General features: G+C 51.3%; 1 protein-coding gene across 1 annotated transcript; it reads right to left on the bottom strand.

The window, feature by feature from the left end:
• Positions 1 to 1,175: 1,175 nt before the first annotated feature.
• On the bottom strand, positions 1,176 to 18,668 carry Il17d (interleukin 17D). Its single transcript, NM_001402485.1, has 3 exons — positions 18,575 to 18,668; positions 17,897 to 18,192; positions 1,176 to 2,000 (listed from the first exon to the last, which is right to left on the bottom strand). Exons 1-3 carry the CDS (start codon positions 18,587 to 18,589, stop codon positions 1,694 to 1,696), a joined length of 618 nt encoding a protein of 205 aa, NP_001389414.1. The 5' UTR covers positions 18,590 to 18,668; the 3' UTR covers positions 1,176 to 1,693.
• Between the last annotated feature and the right edge of the window lie 1,070 nt (positions 18,669 to 19,738).

Here is a 19,738-nt window from a genome sequence, read left to right as displayed (position 1 = left end):
AGCCCCACAGAGATGGTGCCTCAGAAAAGCCAGCTGCAGCTGATTATGACATGGATTCGAGCAAGAATCAGTGTCAGATTCCATTAGTTGTAGAATAATGTACAATGTGTAACTTAAGAATTACTTGTGGTGGGACCTGGAGGTGGGGCCGGTAGGAGGGAGTAAGACACTAGGGGCATGTGTTTGAAGAATATCTGGGACTCTGGATTTTCCTCTCTGTCTGCTTCCCCATCACCATGAGCTGAGCAGTTCTGCTCCATCTGTCCCCCAGCCATATGTTCCTTGCCAGGAGCCCACAGCAACAATGCCAAACAATGCCAAATGCTGAAGTCTGATGCTCTGAGCACAGATAAATTTTCTACTTCAAGCTGGTGTTGCTGAGGTATTTTAACACATCGACAGAACATGGTGCTGTGACATTCCCCAGATGAGGAAAGCAGCCCGGAAGAGAGCTGGCACGTGGCAGCCCAGTTCCCTTTCGGCAGCTCTTGTCTTGTTTTAAGAAAGAGGCTGTGTCTTGTCCACAGTTGTTACCCAAGAGTTTGGTGACAGGAAGTGAGCATCCATGAGACATTGTGTTAGCTTCCTGTTGCTCTAGCACAGTGCCTGAGATAAACATTAGAGCAAAGGTGTACTTGGGCTCACAGTTCTGGAGGCTCCAACTTAAGGTCAATGGGACTCGTTGTTTTTGGGTCACTGGTAGGTTTGCCAGATGGTGGCACCAAGGAGCCTGTGACAGGTCCCCTTGGACATATCAGGGACCACCCTGAGGCCTTTTATTTTTCTTCTGAATGTGAGTCAGGAAAGGGTGTGGCTCACTGATACAGAACTTAGTTCGAAGGTCTAGGTTCCCTCCCAACACTCCAAACACATTCACCTGAGCAAAATCTGGAAAGAAATGAAATGTATACAGCCACGGAGTCCTTCAGCCACTGCTCTTTTGTGACTGAAAAAGAATGTGTTCAGGAGCAGCCCTCCCACCTAAATGAGAGTAAGGGTTTAGTTCACAGTTTAACACCTGAGACTGGACCTTCCCTCTTCCTCCTCCTCCTCAGGGTTGGCTTGATCCAAAAGTCACAAAACTCAGCCCATCCGTGCTTGGAGCTCCCTGAGAATTGGCTAAGACATCACATTCCACTTCCTGCCACAAATTAAGACCAGTGGCTTTCCAACGCGAAAGAATAACACCAAAAAAATTTAATCCTCATGAGGTTGAGACCATCCACATGCTAAAGAACAAAAGGGAATTTGGTTCCTGGCCCCTCACATCCCTCCCTCTCCACGGGCCTGGGAGGCCTTCTGTGCACAGATGAGAGCATTCAGATCACCTTGGTAAGCCTGGGCAACAGGAGGGACTCAGAGGCAAGGCACGGTGCGGCTGGAGTTCATCTGAGCACCACGACTATGCGCTCGAGAATCCTACTAGAGGGAAACTGGATGGATCTGGTGTGCTTGTATATCAAAGAAGTTTTAAAACAACATGCTCGCTCTACATTACTAATATGAAAATAGTTTCTGCCACTATTCAAAAATAGTAGCAGATATGTAGTGTCTACTTTGAAAATATATATATACTTAAAGCTTATGTAGCTGTCTTTTCGAAAAAAGTGGGCAACAGCCAGGGATCGTGGGGTGGGTTTTGTGGGGGCCAGGGAACCTGATGCAGGAAGCTGGACCGTGGCGGGCAGTCTCATCAGCGCCCCGCCGGCCTGTCAGCGACCCCCAGCAGCATCTTGTCCATGCTGGAGTTGGCACTGTCCGCGGACTTGTCCGGCTCGGGCACACAGGTGCAGCCCACCGGGATGGTGATGTAGTGTTCGGCGTACACCGAGCGGCCGCCCGCGCAGGCCGCCGTGCGCCGCAGCACCACCGCCGGAGAGAAGACGGGTGCGCTGCGAAAGCGGAAGTCCTCCTCACCGTAGAGCCCGGTCAGACAGCCTCGGCACAGGCAGTAGGCTTCGGGCAGGTATCTCGGAAAGCGAGCGGGGTCGTAGGAAATCCTGCAGACAGAGCGAGAGTGAGGGCTGCAGCAGGAGCGTCACTGCGAGTTCAAGGCCAGCTTGCGTTATGTAGCAAGTCTGGCCAAATGAGAAGGCCCGAGAAGACTGGACCTGATGACGCATCCCGCAGTAAGCATCCTGGTAGGGCCTATCTGGAACACAAGGCTGTGAGCCCCGACCCGGAAAAGATTGCTCCACCATGGCACTTGACCTCTATCATTTCAGATGCTGAAGGCAGCATGGACCACTATTCCGGAGTGCCTGTAAAACTACCCTCTGTCAAAGTCACTAGTGCCACACACAGGTGACCACTGCATCAGGACAGGACATGGCGTTATTCTCCTGAGCTGCAATCTCAGTTCTGAGGAGCCATCTCTGTGATCCCAACTTCCAAGCCTACCAGACAATGCAGGTCCAGATGTGTTCCCTGCTGGGACCAGTCACACCTGTGCAAACAGTCACGAGGGGCCCCTGGCCAGATGCATGCTCTCTAAAGGAGCTGAAGCAACAGCAGGGGACAGGAGAGCTGGCCAGAGATATTTGAAAAGTGAAAATAATGGCTTACGTTCCATCACTGATTTTCCTCCAACTCTTCCAAGTTTCAACTCAGATGCCAAATGTAAACACCTTCAGGTCAATCTATGGGCAAATCCCAGGGAAGGCCACAGGTCAGTTCCAACAGGTGGCTCACTTGGAGATGAAAGCAACCCCAGAACAAGAGCCTGCTCTCACAGAAGCCACCTGCACAGCTACAGTAACCAGGGTGTCATCAGGAGGAACCTAGGACCCTTCTTGAATGTCCCCTTGCAGAAGCAAGGGTTATCCCCACTGCTTGTAAGACTTGTGTGCCTAAATTCATGCTCACTAATCTATCCATCTAGAACACAAGCAATCCCTTATGGGTCTTGTCTTTCCTCTGAGCAGAGTTCTAGGGACCCTCACATCCACCATCACGGCCCTGACCTTTGCTGAGGAGTCCAACAGCAGACACATCTGAAGAGCCACTGTCTGTCAGCGAGAGAAGCACCAAACAGTGGCCTCCAAATCTAGTGAAGAAAATGGAGGCAAGATGGCGAGAGGGAGAGGAACAGGCTTGGAGATCTTTCTGTTTTAGACCTGGGGTGTGGGAGAGGGGACAGTGGCCATGCCCTTCCTGCAGAGTACAGTGTCCACCCAAGGACATGCTTTCTTCTTAATACTAACGAGGGCACTTGCCGACAAAAAGACCTCCCTTTGAAAGTGCATTCAAAGCGCACAAGCCAGGATGGGGATGGTCTGCAGAAAGCAGGCACTGGAGATGGTGGTGCTGTTTGAGGGAGAGGTAGCTGGGGTCAGGAAAGCCTCCTGGGCATAGGATGGTTCAATTCCCTATCACACTGTTTCTAGGGCCCAGAGAGTAGCCTGAGTGAAAGCTGATGATGAGGGCGGAGAGACAAATGCAGCCAGACCTAAGCAAACGCTGATTCTGCCCTTCTGTGCCCTTCTGTGCGTCCCTCCACCACAAAGTATGCAAACACCTCCTTTTAAAGTCTGTTGCTTCTATTTGCTCAGTTCCACCATCAGGAGTTTGGGAGCAGAATGAACCTGGCGAGTCCTTGCTGGGACCCATCTGTCTCCTGACGTTCCCTCTCACTGAACATATGATGGAAAAGGAAGTCCTCAATAGCTAGGGCACATAATGTCTGCAATTATTTCCAACGTTTATCCAACTCACAGAACCCAATTCAGTCCTATTTCAGGTAGCTGGAATCCAGGCGGAAAGGCATGCAGCGGAAATGAACACAGGTAGTCACGTGGACTGACTGTGACCCAGAGCAAGAGGGGAGAAGGGCATCTGAAGTAGGGGCCAAGCTCAGAGTTGGGCAGTGAGTCACAGAGGAGAGAGATGCTGTGTCAGGAACTTAAATCACAGTCAAGGATTTGAATCAGACTCTGACAGGTTTCCCCAAGTGATGTGACCCAGTGACACTTCAGAAAGATCCCCCCGAGCTTCCTGGTAGAAGCATGTCTGGGACAAAGAGGGAGATCTTGGTCAAGGAGAGAGTTTAAATGTCGGGATATGGTTTGTAGTTAGGTAGGAGAGTACGTGGAGGGAGAAGGAAAACAGCAGGAGACACCAGCTTTTGAAAAGCACCATGTCTGAGTACAGAGACTGGAGCTCCAGGCTGAGAAAGGCAGAGCCTAGAGATGGGGCTGCTCAAAAATGTCAACGAGGATGGAGAGAGTTCATCAGACAGACAGATATAGATGATGTTTCAGTCCACTAATTCATAAAGACTAGGACTTGGGTATGGTGGTACATCCCAGCACTGGGGAGGTAATGGCAGAAAGATCACAAGTTCAAGGTCAGGGTGGACTACATTGGATGGCTTCAGCCACTCGTTTATTAACACTTAGCTCAGCTGATTTTGGAGTCTCGAAGCTCAAGAACATGGCATTCTTGAAGCATCTCATATGGTGGGGCATATCAAATGGACGGCAAGACAGATCAGTCGCTCCAGCTGAAATCCCTTTCATTATGAAGCCATTAACGCCAACATAAAATGCTATGACCTAATCACTTCCCAAGAGCCTACTCCGAACATACCATCAACACATGAACTTGAAGATTGAGAGTTCTTCCGTTCCTTTTTTCTTTTCTTTGTTTTTGTTTTGTTTTGTTTTTCAAGACAGGGCTTCTCTGTGTAGCCGTGGCAGTCCTGGACCTCACTCTGTAGACCAGCCATCACCCAATTTATTTTGTTTTTATGAGCCAAGGTCTCCTTCTATAGCCCTGGCCATACTGGAACTTGTATCGTAGACCAGGCTGGCCTGGAATTCAGGGATATCATCAGGTGTGTGGTGGCCTTTAATCCCTCTATGAGCTTGAGGACAGCCTGGTCTACAGAGTGAGAGAGGAAGAGAACTCCAGGACAGCCAGGGATACATGGAGAAACCGGTCTTGAAAAACAAACAAACAAACAAAAAAAGAGATCTGTCTCTGGCTCTTGAGTACTGGGATTAGAGCTGTGTGCCACCACTCCTAACCTTGAAATTACTTTTAAATGAAGAGCCAAAAAAAAAAAAAATCCAAAATGCATTGCTATTAAATCTTCCTCATGGGAGAGCCAGGGAAACCTACGCCTGACTGACTGCAGAGGGCACCGGAATGACTGAACTAACAGTTGGTGCGTTGAGACCCTGGTTGTGTGGCAGCACCCTTGACATTTGGTGGTGCGCACACCAACAGAGACTGGTGATGGCCCTGGGTACCCTGGTGAGCTGGGCAAGGATGTGGGACCTGCTTCTAAGATCACACAGGCCTGTGGACAGGCAAGACCACGGGCTTCAGGCATTGGGATCATAGCCAACTCCAGTGGAGGGTCTGGGGAATGCTGCAGGGACCTGGAAGATGAAGTGTGGGGCTTCGCTACGCAGGGAGGCAGAGGAGGCTGCAGCCAGAAAGCAGCAACACACACCTGGGTCAGAAAAGAGATGACCGTTGCAAAAAGTCACAAGCTGGAGCGATGTGTGTGAGGGTTAGCATAAGGCATGGGGTTGCGTGTGCATGAGTATGAGCATGAGCAGGAGAGTGACTGTGTGTGTGAGCATGCATGTGTGAACAGAAGCATGGGGAGAGGGTGTGTAAGACATGAGCACATGCGTGTGTGGAGATGTGAGGCTATGTGAGCATGAATGGTACACAGCTGAACATATGGCGTGAGCATGTTTGAATGTGTGAGCATGTGAGACTGAGAACGTATGTGTGTGTGTATGTATGTATGTATGTATGTATGTATGTATGTATGTATTGAGTCTGAGTGAGATCCCATGAGCACGTGTAATCATGGATGTGACGGCAGGCTAGGGAAGCTGGTGGGTAGTACAGGGTGTAAAGCAGCCCTGGAGCCATTTAACCCCATAGCTTCTGAATGGGAAAGAAGACCACCCAGCATCCAGAGAGACTCCTGGAGAACCCAAGGGACCTCTCAGAAGGCCTACAGACACGAGGCCCTTCTCTTTGACATGTGTGGGCCCGGAGACCATCAACTATCCAATTCAATGTCAACCAACATCCTGGGAGTCCTTTGGGAGCAGCCAGCACTCAGGTGTCACTCAGCTTAGTTTTGTCGGTGAAAGTATTCTTGCTTGGGTCCCTGATGACCAAAGGCTCATCCAACTAAAAATATCCACCCCAGTCCGCCAACCGGTCCCCAAGCCAAAGTTTTCCCTTTTCCCTTGAACCTTTTGGACAATGGCTAGTGACAAGACAGTCCCGTGTGCCAACCCCACCTGCCACCTGGGATAGAGTGTAGGAGCAAGGGGTATTTTCAAAATGTGTCTTTGACACCTAGATTGTTTCCTCACACAGGAAGGTGTTCAACGTAGAGACCAGATGTGCTGTTCATGGCAGTGGCTCTCACTCAGAGGGACGAGCACCACAGAAGGGCAAGTAGCCCCTGAGCTGGCAGACACCCGGCTCCCTGCCAACTCAAGAGAAAACACCAGCTCTGTGGGAGAGCAAGGCTGCCTCCGTCCGGACCCTTTCTCTTCCCCAACATGGACATTCAGTCCAGCAGAAACCACCTGGCCTCTGAGGCCAGTCTCCTGTCATCTCTGAGTTTGCTGACCGCTGCTCTGTGCAAACTTTGTCCAGGACTTGGTTGAAACACATCGACACCCCCACCCCCACCCCCGGGCTGACGAATTGTGGCGTGGTCCTGGCCCTGTGTGAAGTTTGGCTCTGGAGAGCGACAGCTGTCGGGGCTTAATCCAAGAACAAAGGACAAGTCCTCCAGAGATGATTAGAGGTGATGGAAGCTGAGCTCTTGGAGGAATTTAAGTGACCACAGAGACAGAAAAAGAGCGCTGCCCCTGTGGCCTGGACATGGTAGGAAACAATTCTAAGCGGCCAGGAGGCGGAACTCAGAGAACAATGAACACATCCCCGGGAGGAATCTGCCACCTGATGCGTGCTTGTGAGGGCCAAGTGAAGCCAGGCAGCCACTGGCACATCACAAAAGATTTCCATTCCAAAGCAATGGAGTCTGAGTAAGACAATGGAGTCTGAGTAAGACGGATTTTCTCTGGGTAACTCAAAGATCCCCACTCCCAGGCACTGAGCTGGGGGCCCTGACCAGAAGTTGGGGCACCCATGAGGAGTTGGGGACAAAATGGGCAGCCTGAAATCATGCACACTGGGGGCCACTGAGTTCAGCCCAGCAGACTTTCCAGGGACCTGTCAGATATAAGCCCTGGAAAGAAAATGTTGGTACAGTCTAGTTGCCGACCAGTAACCCAGAGTGAGTCACTGATGCTGACTGTTGACAGAAAGGCTGAGCTTCCCGAGGGCCCACAGACCAGGCTTGAATCTCCAAGGTCTTGGAAAATTCCCTCAAGCAAGTGTATTCCTTTAGTCCACACCATCAGCACACATCTTAAACCAAAATCCCAGCTTAGAACTTGGTAAGCCAATCCTGAAACTCACAGGGAAAGAAAAGAAAGGCTCAGAACTGGCAGGACACATCCCAGGGAGAATGAGGGGTGAACTCTCCAAGAGACTAGAAGGGATTAAGACAGCGGGAAGTCCAGGATGGTGGGTAATCACCAGACCCTTTAGGGATAAGCAGCTTCCCTCAGTAAAGCAGAGGCTCCTTTGAGAAGGTCCCGTCAGTGCAAGACTGCCAACATGGAGTTTACAGAGTACCCGTGTAGCTCTCACTTAAAATGCAGGTTCTGGCAGAGTATGGTGTGCGACACACACGTCAGTGTAGCACTCAGAAGGATAAGGCAGGAGGACCATAGCTATAGGCCAGCCTGGGCTACACTGAATATGGGACTGTGTTTCCTAAGATGTGCCAGTCATGTATTGAAATCTTACATGGTGCTTCATGAGTAGGCATAATTAATGTGCTAATAAAAATTAATCTTAGAAGAATAGAAACAACCACGGTCTTCTGGTCCACCTCTGGAGAGCACGGCTCTCCGTGCTCACATGCAGCCCAGTGACCTGCTCTGCTCACTTAAACTGGTCATCTTGTCGAGCACACAGAAGTATGGCAGCACCAAGCAGGGTCTGGCCACATCTGCACTGGATGGCTAGCCACGGACAGACAGCAGCTGGTGGTCAACAACTGGATGCTACATTTTCCCAGTGCCCTTTCTGTATGACCGAACCAGCCCACACTGGCCTCCACGCTAACACACAGAAGGTCATTATAACCCGAGTTGGCACCGCCGCGGAATGGCTGTGGGACTTAGTTGTACTTCACTGGAGGCACATAAGTGAGTTTTTTAAAAATAGTAATGCTCTTCCCTCACCCTAGAGATTCTGAATTAATTGCTCTGGAATGGAGCCAAGATGCTGCTATTTTTTTAAAGAAGCTTCCCAGATCACTCTCACAGATAGCTCTGTGCAGGCTGTTTGCTCTCCTCATTTAGGAAAAGTGAAGCCAGATCTGACAGTGCACACCTCTCATCCCAGCATTTGGGAGGCTGAGGCAGGAGGACTGCCACAAGTCCAAGGCTAGCCTGGGCTATATAACAAGACCCTGTCTCAAAACAAAAAGAAGTCATGAATTAAGAAGGGTTTGACAGCTGGCTACTTCTCTGTGAGAGAAGCTTTAAGCTCCATTCCCAGCATCGGGGGCGGCAGGAAAAGTACCTTCCATTTTATCTTTGGAGTTAACCCTGCAGCTGGGGCTGGCAGGAGCCACCACACTATAGGGAAATTTCCCTGTACATAAACGACTGTCCAGTGCCCCAGGGCCTGAAGCAGTGGGCTCTGTGGGGGAAGCAGGGGTAACTGGGGACACGGGAGGCTACAAACAGCTTCTTCCCTCAAGGGGGAAGCTGTGGCCAGCAGGCCCATCAGCTCCTCCCTCCTTCCATTTGCTAAGGCCCCAGGGAGCCAAAGAGCCGCAGTGTCTGCTGCCAAGAAGCACTGAAAAACACTTCTCTGGCCCCTAAAAGAAAACACTGTGCATTTCTCCTGAAAGAGGACATGGAAAAAACTCAGCAGGGATTGCAGCCGTCCTGACCAGGACGTAGATTCCCTCAGACTTCACCTGGCCAGGGAGAGTTAGAGGTCAGCTCTTCTCTAGCTGCTGCTTCTGAACTTGGCAGTGGCTTGACTGAGCCTGCGGGCTCCGGAACAAACACAGCTCTCCTACCAAGGAGCAAGCTCAGGGCTACCAGCAGCAAGGAGGCTCACCGGCCCACCTCCCTCTCACATGTGGGCAAATGGTGGTCCTAGAATCACACGGTCTAGGGACACTGAGTGTCCACACCTGGTACACAGTGACAGTCCCATTTGGGAATCCACTTATTCTGTGTAGAACCTATTCTCACCAAGGGCCCAAGTGAGATGACAGAGCATTAGGAAGGAATTTGGAAGTTCATGGCGACAGTGGGGTCTTGCACAGGAGAGAACGGAATGAGAAGGACAGCCGAGACTCCTCCAAGGCTTCCATTCTTTTGTCATGGCAAATGTGACGCCCTGAGCAGCTGGGAGCATCTCTTCAAAGGAAAAACTCGCTCATGCCCACAGGATGGCTCAGCTCTCCAGGGGAAGCTGCAGAATGTGGGTCCCGAGCCATCTTTGATGTCCCCGACCTTGGAACAATGGGGGAGGTGGCTGGATGTGCGAGGGAGGAGCCCACCTGGTCTGTGGCACCAGCTGTCACCATGGAGGAGCAGTTCACAAATACTAGCCTCTGGCCTCTGCCTTCATCGCCAAGAGTCCCTGGTATTTTCTGCTTGACAACGTAGTGATTTGGGGAGCTGTATCCTCTGCCTTCCACCTTTTTAATGTGCCACTTGTGGAGGACAATAACAGAAGGAATGTCACCTCATGGCTGTGTGGGGCTCTGCTGCATTTGCCCAAATCCTCCCGTTGGCGCGGGCACCCACATTTTATTCAGGTGAAGAGTGTTGAAAGAGGTATCCAGAGTGAAATATTGTCATCCTGCCTGGCAGCTCTCTGCATGCTAAAGTAAAGCCCCAGCCCTGGGGAGCCACCAACCATCAAAGCTGATGGTAATCCGGGAACAATGCTCCATGACAATGTTTTTATTTTTATTCTCTGACAGGTGAGAGGTGCTGCAGAGCTGGCTGTGCTCGGAGAAGCCCACAGCTTTGTGCTTGAGCAGAGTCAAGGTCACCCATCCATTAAAAATATATATATTCCTATGCATATATTCACATATATACATACACATATATGTATATTTATATACATATGAAAACACCAACATCTCTTACTTAAGCTGTTTGGGAAAAGAAAGGTAAACCTCCTTTTCTACAGTGACCAATCGGGATGAACAGTATTATGAAGACTCCAGCCAGACCTAAGGCACTCCCCTGGGTGTCTGCCCCTTTTCTACGTTACCCCTCTTTTCTTAACAGAACGTTATCCTAAGCTGGTGTAGGAAGAACGTAGTGCCTACGTTACTGAGGCTTATCCAGCACATTAGATCAAACAGAATCCCCATCTTCCTGGAAGACAGAGAGCCCTGTGACATTGTCTTAAGGTCATTTGGAGCAACCCACAGCTATGAAGCAGAGACATAGGAAAGAGTGAAATTCCCAAGGAAAAACTTACTTATGAAAGGACCCTCTACTCCCAAATCCAAGGAGATGCAGGCCCTGGGCCACCGTCTGGCAGGATGCTTGCCCTGTGCTGCCCCCTGTTGGCCAGTGTCGCCTCTGCAAGGAGATATGGATCCCTAGGCCCAGAACTCCCGTTTACAGAATTCTGTACTGTAGCTTTGGCAAAAAATTTGAAAACGCATGGCAGTGAGGGGTTGTGTTTTTAAGTGGCAAATAGGAATGTTTTTAAAGGGTATGTGTTGTGGGGATAGCTTCCTCTAATATTAAACTACAGACTCCCCCTAACCCTTAGCCACTAGACACCTTCCTGGAAACATGCCTCCCTCCCCGAGCCTGAAACTTCAGAGTTTAGTGTTTATGAATTAAAGTTTAAGTTATAAATTAGGTTCTCTAGGCTAAGTAAAATAAAACAGTCAACACTACAGTAGAAGTTATGTGAATCTCAACATCTCATTGATTTTGAGACTCGCGCTTCTCGTGAGGAGATGCCCTGTCTACAGGAGATGAAGCAAGGAGGACGGTGTGAGTCTGTAAGGGTCGCTTGTGCACAGCATGGCAGTACCTAGACGTCAGGGCTGTGACAACTGAGATGGTGAATGTGTGGCTGCAGAGAGGGCAGCACACACAGTGTTTGCACCAAGCAAAGCATCATCAGCTCACATCCTGGGAAGGACAAGGTTTTATGGCACTGCTGAGATCGTCTGCAACTTAAAGCGTGTGGGTTTCTGGAACTTTCCCTTTAGTATTCTCAGATCACAGTTGACCCTGGGTAATTCAAGTCACCGGAAAAGGAGTCACAGATGGGGGGGGGGCGTCAAGGCAATGATGGTGTTCTTGATTTCTTTACCTTTCTCTAATGTTACGAGTCTTTGATGTTTAAGTCAGGATAATGCTATGTAGGCCCAGAGCCTCGAAAACATGATCCTCTTGCCTCAGCCTCCTGAAAGCTGGACGGCAGGTGTGTGTCATACCACTTTGCTGCCTCTGATGTGGTTTTTGTCTTGTTTTTTAAGATGTACTGGGCAGGGAGTGATGTGAGAGGTCCCTGCAGTCATAGCCAGTGGCTACCCTTGTTCCAGTAAGAGCCCCGTAAAGCCCTTGTTAACATTTGGGAGGTAAATGTGGCCTTAGGTTTGGGGAAGATGGAATAATTAATGAACATCTTGCAGGGCAAGATGGCCTCTCAGAAGAGCCATCCTTTCTGTCTGCCTGGCCTTTCCTTCTGGGCCTTTAAAAATCAGTGCCCACAGAGAGCAGATCACAGTTTGTCAGAGCCCAAGTTTACCCTGAATGCCTAGGCATTCACTGGGCAGGAGTAACCTCGTCTGCTCCTTGGTATAACAGTGTGAACTGCATAGGTACGCTTAGATAGAGAGCAGAAGCTTCTTCACACTGAGACCATGCTACAGGCCTATGGGCAGCTGAGGTGATTCCTTAGTCCCTTGTTTAATCAAACATCCTGGTGGCCCACGTGTCTGCTTTTAAGTCACCTGTCCTCTCCAAGCTTTGCTCTCAGTACTGTGCCATCAAGTTGTTTGAAAAGGTGGCAAGGCCACCCCCAACAGGCTGGCACAGGGCAGCCAGGGTGTCCAGGACAGGGTGGGCTCTGAAAAGAGTCATCACAGCCCAGGTGCTGGCTGAAGTAAATGGAATTTCTTCCTGTGGAGAACTCTGGAAGGCAGAACTTTGAACATGAAAGTTACCTTGGAAAGAAAGAAAGTCAGGGGCTTATGAACCACCTCAGGGGCTTCCAGAAAAGTGCACAGGCCAAAGAACGCCTGCAAGGGATTAAGGGGTCACCTCAGCATCTCCCCCCAGGCCTGTGGCACATTTACTTACTGTTGGTCACCAAGAACCAACAAATTTTGTTTGTTGTGAAATAAATTTAGATGTTGGCTCTTAGAGGAGGAAAAGGCATATAGAAAAGTAACAAATAATGCCTCAAAATAAGCTATTTTGCATTATTCATATCCTAGAGAAAAGTATTTTTAGCCGACTACTAGAAGAATAAACAAGCTAGAATTGCTTAGAGTGGTGGCAGGTGTTTATCTTTGGGGTGTCGTCGTGCAAGCCGGTGTGTCTTTAAACAGTAATAAACTCCAGTGTTCTCAATATACTAAGTTGCTGTTTAAAAAATGTTCCTGAGCAATCAAGTTGATTTATTTTTGGCAGTTTTGTTTTTGAAGCAAAGGAGAAACAAGCATATTATGCCACAAGATAAATGAGAAAACATGTTTATGTTCTGGGAGATGAATGTTGCTTTCCTAATAACATGCCGGGACTTGGGTGGATGAAGACAGAGGTGCCCAACATCCCTGGTCTTTCAGGTCTTTCACCAGTGACAATCTCTTACAGTCTAAACTGTGATGTCATCAGAGCTCAGCCCAACTATGGAGCCACAGGCTTCTAAGAACCCCAACCCACTGTCTACAGCACCCCTTCTGTGAGCCCCAGCCCCCTCAAACGGACTCTGAGTGTCTTCTCCCTCTGATGCTGAAACTGCATTTCTGCAGCTTCTGCTTTTTCCTCATGGTTGGGAGACTTCCCGTCACTCTGTGAACAAAGGCATCTTCCGTAGATGCAGTGGCACAGGTCTGTAGTCCCAGACACTCAGAAAGCTGAGGCAGGAGGACCACTTAAACTCAGGAGTTTGAGACCAACCTGAGCAACACAGTGAGACCCTTTAAAAAGAATGCGGGTAGGTGTGGTCACATTAGCCTTCAGTCCCAGTGCTCTGTGAGTTCCAGACCAGCTAGGACTACTGAGACCCTGACTCAAAGAAAGAAAGAATGAACGAAAGAAAGGAAGAAAGAAGGGAAGGAGGGACGGAGGGAAGGAAGGAAGGAAGGAGGGAAGGAAGGAGGGAGGGAAGGAAGGAGGAAGGAAAGGAAGGAGGGAGGGAAGGAGGGAGGGAAGGAAGGAAGGAAGGAAGGAGGGAAGGAAGAAGGGAGGGAAGGAAGGAAGCGTGGCTGGGTATGTGTATATGTTATATCCATTTCTCTTTCAGCACAAATGTGACTGCTTGCGTGCTAATCACAACTTTTCCCTTCATGAATGGTGACTGATCGATCTACTTAAGTGATCTGAAAGCTATCTCCTTCTTCACAGCCCTTCTATGCAACTCCTGTCTACTAGTGGACATTGTGATGCCTCCCACCCTTGCTGCTACAGCAGTGACTAATGTCCTTGCTCACCAAGGTGTGTGGACACCTGGGTCTGCAGGAGAAATACTGGTAGGCTGACTCGCTGGGCCAACGTGACGGGACAGACTGGGCGGGGCACAGGTGTGCACCTGCAACCTCAGGTGGAAGCAGGAGACCACTTGAGCCCGGAGCACGAAGCCAGCATGGATAACAGCAAAATCCCCTCTCAAGACATAGTTTTGATAATTACAGTCCCTGTTTCCTCCTTTCCAAGTCATCCCAATTCACACCCCTCGGCTGTGCCAGGATGTCGGCTTCCTTCTTCCCCCGCCTTCGTCAAAGCAGCTCCGCAATGACTGCAAGGAGCAGTTTCTCACTGTGGTTTCCATGTGTTTCTCCCTCTCGCCCTGAGAGAGTCAGATCACGCGATCTTCCTTCCCTGCCCGTGCCCTGACCTTGGCCCACCTTCTCATGATGTCACTGGCTTTATTGGTTTGTGGGAGCTCATTGGGAAAGGAGCCCTTTGTGACATGGGTTGCAAATGTTTCTCCCCCTGGCTTGCCCTGCACTCTTCTCTTTCGACAAGACAACACAGCATGTAATTATATAACCGAGTTTCTTGATCTTATCTTTTCTGCTGTCTGGGGCCGTGAGCTGCTGAACAAGCCTCCTGCACACCAAGATTATAAATAAAATCGTTCGTGTTTTCCTTCCTCTTTGTGGCCTTATTTTTCACACTTACATCTTTGAATCATCTGGAATTTGTTGGCACACAGGAGTGAGATCCAACCATATTTTCTTCCAGCTGGAGACCCAGCTGTGCTAAATCCATGATCCCCATCCCTCCCTCACACACAACAGCCAGCCGAGCTCAGGGCCTGCCTTAAAACCCCGAGCTCCACCTACAGTGATCTTTCCTGTGCTGAGCTATTTCTGACTCCACGTCTGTTTTCCTACCCATCTTCCTTAGCATTCTGTTTTGCCTATAGGGGTGTGGCCATCTCAGGCCTCCATCCCCTTAGGAGACGGCTCTGGGAATCTAGAAGAAAAGCGAGTTCCCCAGACACTCAGGGACCGTGTGTGCAAAGGTGTAGGATATGCACAGAACCTGCACATCCCCTCCTGTAGACTTCGGCCATCTCTACACGGCCTGTGATGTGACCTAAAGTCATGCTCTGCACTGCACACCCACTGTACAGGGAGTCACGATGAGAAAGTCTGCATACCCTGCCAGGCAAGCTTTCTCAGGTATTCTTGAAATGCCGTTGGTTGGCTCTCTGAGTGTACAATCTGCCGGTCAGAGGAAGGTTGAGTGACACCTCGCAGCTGGTACCACGGATGTTTTCTACCCTCCTTAACTCAGGTGATGAGTGACAGTGGAGGTGGGGAGGCAGGGGGAACAGAGCAGTAGACAGCACCTGCAACAATGGCCCAGCACGGTCCCCGAGCTCCCTGCTAATAAGTGTAAGCTACCCAGCCCCCATTTTCTCACAGGGCAGATGGGGGTGATAACTCACCACTGCTGTGAAGAGTCTGGACGAGGGTGAACAAGGGACCTAAAGCTATCTGATCTGCTGGGGCAGATCAGCCCCTCCAGATCCAGTCACCCTAAGTACAGGGCTCGCCAACCACTTCCCTCCCTGCCCCTTCCCTGCTTTCGGATGTGGCCATGGAAGAATCAAGTGTCAGGCACAAGTTCCTGTAGCAGGAACAGCTTAACTTCCCACTTAGGACGCTGAGTGGACGATCTCCAGCCTGTTCGCCGCCCCCCTCCCCCCCTGCTCATCCGTGTCACCTGTCCCTCTCACTGGCAGTAAGACTCAGCAGCCTTCAAATACCTCCTACAGACTAGTCTACACCTTGGCCAGAACCGTAGGAGATACTCCTGCAGAGGACCCGAGACTTGCTGTGTGCCACTGTGTGTGCTTTGGCCGGGAGGGGCCGTTAGGCCAGCCTCAACTCCAACACTGTCTCCCTGTACCGAGTAGGATTTGTTAAGGACTGTCCCCCAGGGCCACTTCAATGTGGGAGACGCTGTGAGCAGGTCGACTTGGCCGAAAAGCAGCCCAGTCACAGCCAAGTCACGGCTGGGTAATTGGGGAAGGTAGTGCTGCTCAAGGGAACTGACAAAATTGGCCCCAGCCTTGACCCAGGACATAGTTCACACCCCTGCGGCTCCCTCCTTCCTGCTGCTCAGCCAGCCACTCGGCCAGCCCTGCCTTCTCAGTAGCCTGATCCTGTCTCTTTCCTGCTGCTTCCTCGCTGAGGCCACGTCTCCTGCAAGCGCTGTAGCATGCCTGTGGGCACCTCTCACTGGGACCTGCTTCAGTTTTCAAGTGTCCTCTCTTCAACCCCGCTCGGCAAAGGCTTGTTCCTCAGGATGCTACGATTGGAAGGTTGTGGAGCCTTTGAAGGTGGGGCCCAGCTGGAGGCCTTTGGGTCACTTACGTGTTCTCACAAGGAGACTGGTACTCTGACCCCTTCCCTTTTCTCTCGCTTTGCTTCTTAGTGATGAGGCTTTGCTTTGCCACATGCCCCTCGAAACACCGCCACCTGGCACCCACTAGAAGCCTAAAAGCAACAGGTCTGCCTGATCGTGGACTGGAATCTCTAAAACTGAGCCAATCCTTTTTGTCTTTTAAATGTCATTATCTCAGTTGTTTGTGTTTATTAATTTTTTCTTTACCTATTTCGTGTATCAGGTGGTAACTTTGTATGTGGAGGTAGAGGATACCTGCTGAGGTCTATTCTCTCCTTCTGTTGTGTGGGTTCTGGGAATCGAACTTAGGTCCTTGGCTTGCCAGCAAGCACCTTTGTCTGATGAGTCAACTTGTCCGCCCAGGTATTTGTTACAGTAATGGCAAACTGACTAGTAACATCTTCTCCAGAATACAAGAGTGGATCACTATATGGTTTTAGAAATGAAGAAACATTCAATTCCAACACTCAGGAGGATCTCTGTGAGTTCGAGACCAACTTGGAGAGTTCTAAGATATCCAGGGCTACATAAAAAGACTCTCACTCAAAAGAAACAAACAAACAACATGCTACTGGGGTGGGACAGCACAGCTCAGAGGTGGAGCACTTCCTAGCAAATCTTAGGCCCTGGGTACCATCTCAGCAGGACAAGGAAAACGCCATTCTTCCTTTCCTCTGCCCACGACTGTCCTTCCCTAGAGTCCACCCCCATCCTTGAAAGACTCTCATCTAAGGTGTCTATCTTTCTCATCTTCAGGGTCGTGTGAGGGCTACTTATGCCTTCCGTCACTGGCATCTGCACAGGTCACGTGGCCACGATCTTTCTGCACATCCCCACGCTTCCGTTGGGCATGCTCTTCGTTTGACACACACCTAGATTAGGCCATCCTCAGAATCTTGCCCATTCTCCACACGGTTTGAATGCCATGCCTTCAAAAGGATGTTCTCTCCCTCCCTCAACTTCAAGCTACCTCACATTGGGAGCTTTGCTTGTCACTTGCTGTTCTGTCCCCATATTAGTTTCCCCACACACTCTCTCAGAGGGTGTGCCTCCTAGCTCTGAGCGTCCCAGCACTTCTAGATTACATTCCTACAGGCCTCCTGTAAGAAAGGGTCATGTGGCTTGGTTCATCATGGTGCATCTGGCAAAGAATAGGTATTTATTGCATAACAAATACAGAAAGAGCTGCCAAGAGGAAGCAGCATTTCTTCAAAGAACGTGGCAGACCTTTGTAGAAACCAATCGCTCCTAATGTAGTTATCCCATCTCTCCTGGCTCTACCCTGAGCTCAGAGACCAGTAGACACCGGCCTTACCTGGCCTGCCTCCGGTTGCTCATCCCAATAGTTCCACCCGGCCCCACCCATCACCTCCTCCCGCTCCTCAGACTCCGCCCCTCAGGCGCCACTCCACCTCACTGGCACCACCCGACCGCCCTGCCACTCCCCTCCAGCTCTGGCCGACCCCACTCCATCCCATAGTTCCACCCGATCCCCCTCAGAATCCCTTCCTTCAAATCACCGCCCACCGCAGGCTTCGCCCTGTGGAGGCTCCGCCCCGCCCAGACCCCACCCGGCCCCGCCCATCCCGCTAGTCCCGCCCCGCCCCGGCCCCGCCCTTCCCCGGCTCCACCCTGCCCCACCCACCTGTCCTGCAGGCCCCGCCCCGCCCCTCCGGCCCGCTCACCTGTACGCCCAGGGCGACACGCTGCGCAGGTTGGTGGGCGGCCGGAAGCGGCGGTCCGCGGACCTGCCCCCGGCCGGGCAGCTGGCATTGCGCGCCTGCTCGCGCGGCCCGAGCTGCAGCGTGTGGTGGAAGGCGCTGAGCACGCCGGCCGCCAGCCGCCCGTACAGCTGCTCCAGGAGCTCCTCCGGCCGGTCCGCGCAGTCCCGCGGCCGCGCCGGGCGCCTCCCTGTCCTCAGCGCGCCCGCCGCGCGGCCCGGCGCCAGTGCCAACAGGAAGCCGACGAGGAGCATCCAGACCTGCGGGACAGGCCGCGCTCAGCGTCGCGGGACCCGCCCGGCGCTCCGCACACCGTGAGGCCCTCCCCGAGCATGGGCGCCGCGCGGGCCGGCCCCCGAGCGCCGTCCCCGCCCGCCCGCCGCCCGCGCGGTCCCCGGGGTCCGGCCCGCCGCCGGCCCGCGCGCCCCCGGCCCCCGCCGCCGCCGCCGCCCAGAGCCGGAGCCCGCGCGGGGGGCGGGTGTGGGGCGCGCGTGCACGTGTGCGTGTGCCTGCCGGGCTGCTGCGCGGCGGGCTGCGAATGCCCGTGAGACGCCTCTCCCGGGCGTCCTGCCGTCCTCCCCGTCCCTCAGCCCCAGGCCGGCCTCGGCCATGCCCTCGCCGGTCCCCCTCGAGGGCGCTCACCAGTGTCCCCAACATCGCGTCGCCCTGTTGCTTTCCAGACTTGTTAGGAGGTGGGGCTGGAGGCTCTTCTGCGAAGTAAATAAAGGCGCCGCACACGCGGGGCGTGTGGCCTGCGGGCTGGGTGTCGCCCCTACAGAAGTGGACTGGCGGTCCGCCTGGCTGGAGGAGGAGGAGGTGGTGACTGGCCTCGACGTCTCGGCACGGACCAGTGGGGCCTCGGGGATGCAGTCGGGAGGCCGACTTTGGCTCAGAGGAAACGGATTTCTCTAGGCATTAAAGCTGTCCAAGGAGCTGGACAGGCAGGCCACTTGGAAATGAATGAACTCAAACCTAGAAGGACTCTCCTTGGGACCACTTCCTCTTCTGGGATTTCATAGTTCAAAGAATTATACTAGAGATTAAAAACCATTTATGTTCTGTGAGGCGAGAGGAGACTGTTTTCCCTTAAATACTCATAAAACGACTCCATGCCTCTTACTCGGCTAAAGGCAGAGTAATAAATACCCTCCCCCACCTGACACATGCTATAAATGGGCATCTCTTGGTCTAGTTTTACAGTGTTGGAGAACTCAATCATGGTAATTAATTGTGTGAGCAGACATGTAAAATGAGCCTAAAGTTCTGTGAATAAATTAAGGGGAATCAGCCTAGATGAAGGACTACATTGAATCTGAAGAGCTTGCTCACTTGTTCATTATTTAAATATGTCTTGCTTGCCAGGCATCCAGCTAATGAGTATTACTTTTGAGCATTTACGCTTTGAGAATAAAAACAAATGGTTGAGACTAACTGAACACTTCTTGAAAGTGTGCGAAATATTTTCTGACTCCCTAAAACGGCTTACAGCTTTGGGTTTTAACCAAGTTGTAAACCAGTGGTTAGACTGCATTTCAGTTCTGCTCTGCAGAAAAACACTTGCCTTCCATGATTTAACACTGAAATGCCTTGTAGCAGCTTTATGGATAAAAGTTCCTTCAAACCTTACAGCTTAAACATTTTACAGTTCTTAGTAAACACACGGGTTTATGAAATACTTTTTGACTAGCATATAAATTGTTACATTGTTAACATTGTCTCCTTTCTAGTAAACGGGGAACAAAGACATTGGCACTCAAATACTACTTATTTTCCATTTGAAAAGCACGGTGTAGGGCGAGCTTGTCA

This window comes from Rattus norvegicus, chromosome 15 (assembly GCF_021556685.1).
Source record: "Rattus norvegicus strain SHRSP/BbbUtx chromosome 15, alternate assembly SHRSP_T2T, whole genome shotgun sequence".
Taxonomy (NCBI): domain Eukaryota; kingdom Metazoa; phylum Chordata; class Mammalia; order Rodentia; family Muridae; genus Rattus; species Rattus norvegicus.
This window is presented reverse-complemented; position numbering and strand designations above follow the sequence as displayed.

Coding starts and splice junctions, on each gene's coding strand:
- Il17d (NM_001402485.1), bottom strand. Junction 2,001..17,896: donor GTGTCGCCCTGGGCGTACAG/GTGAGCGGGCCG, acceptor CTCTGTCTGCAG/GATTTCCTACGACCCCGCTC.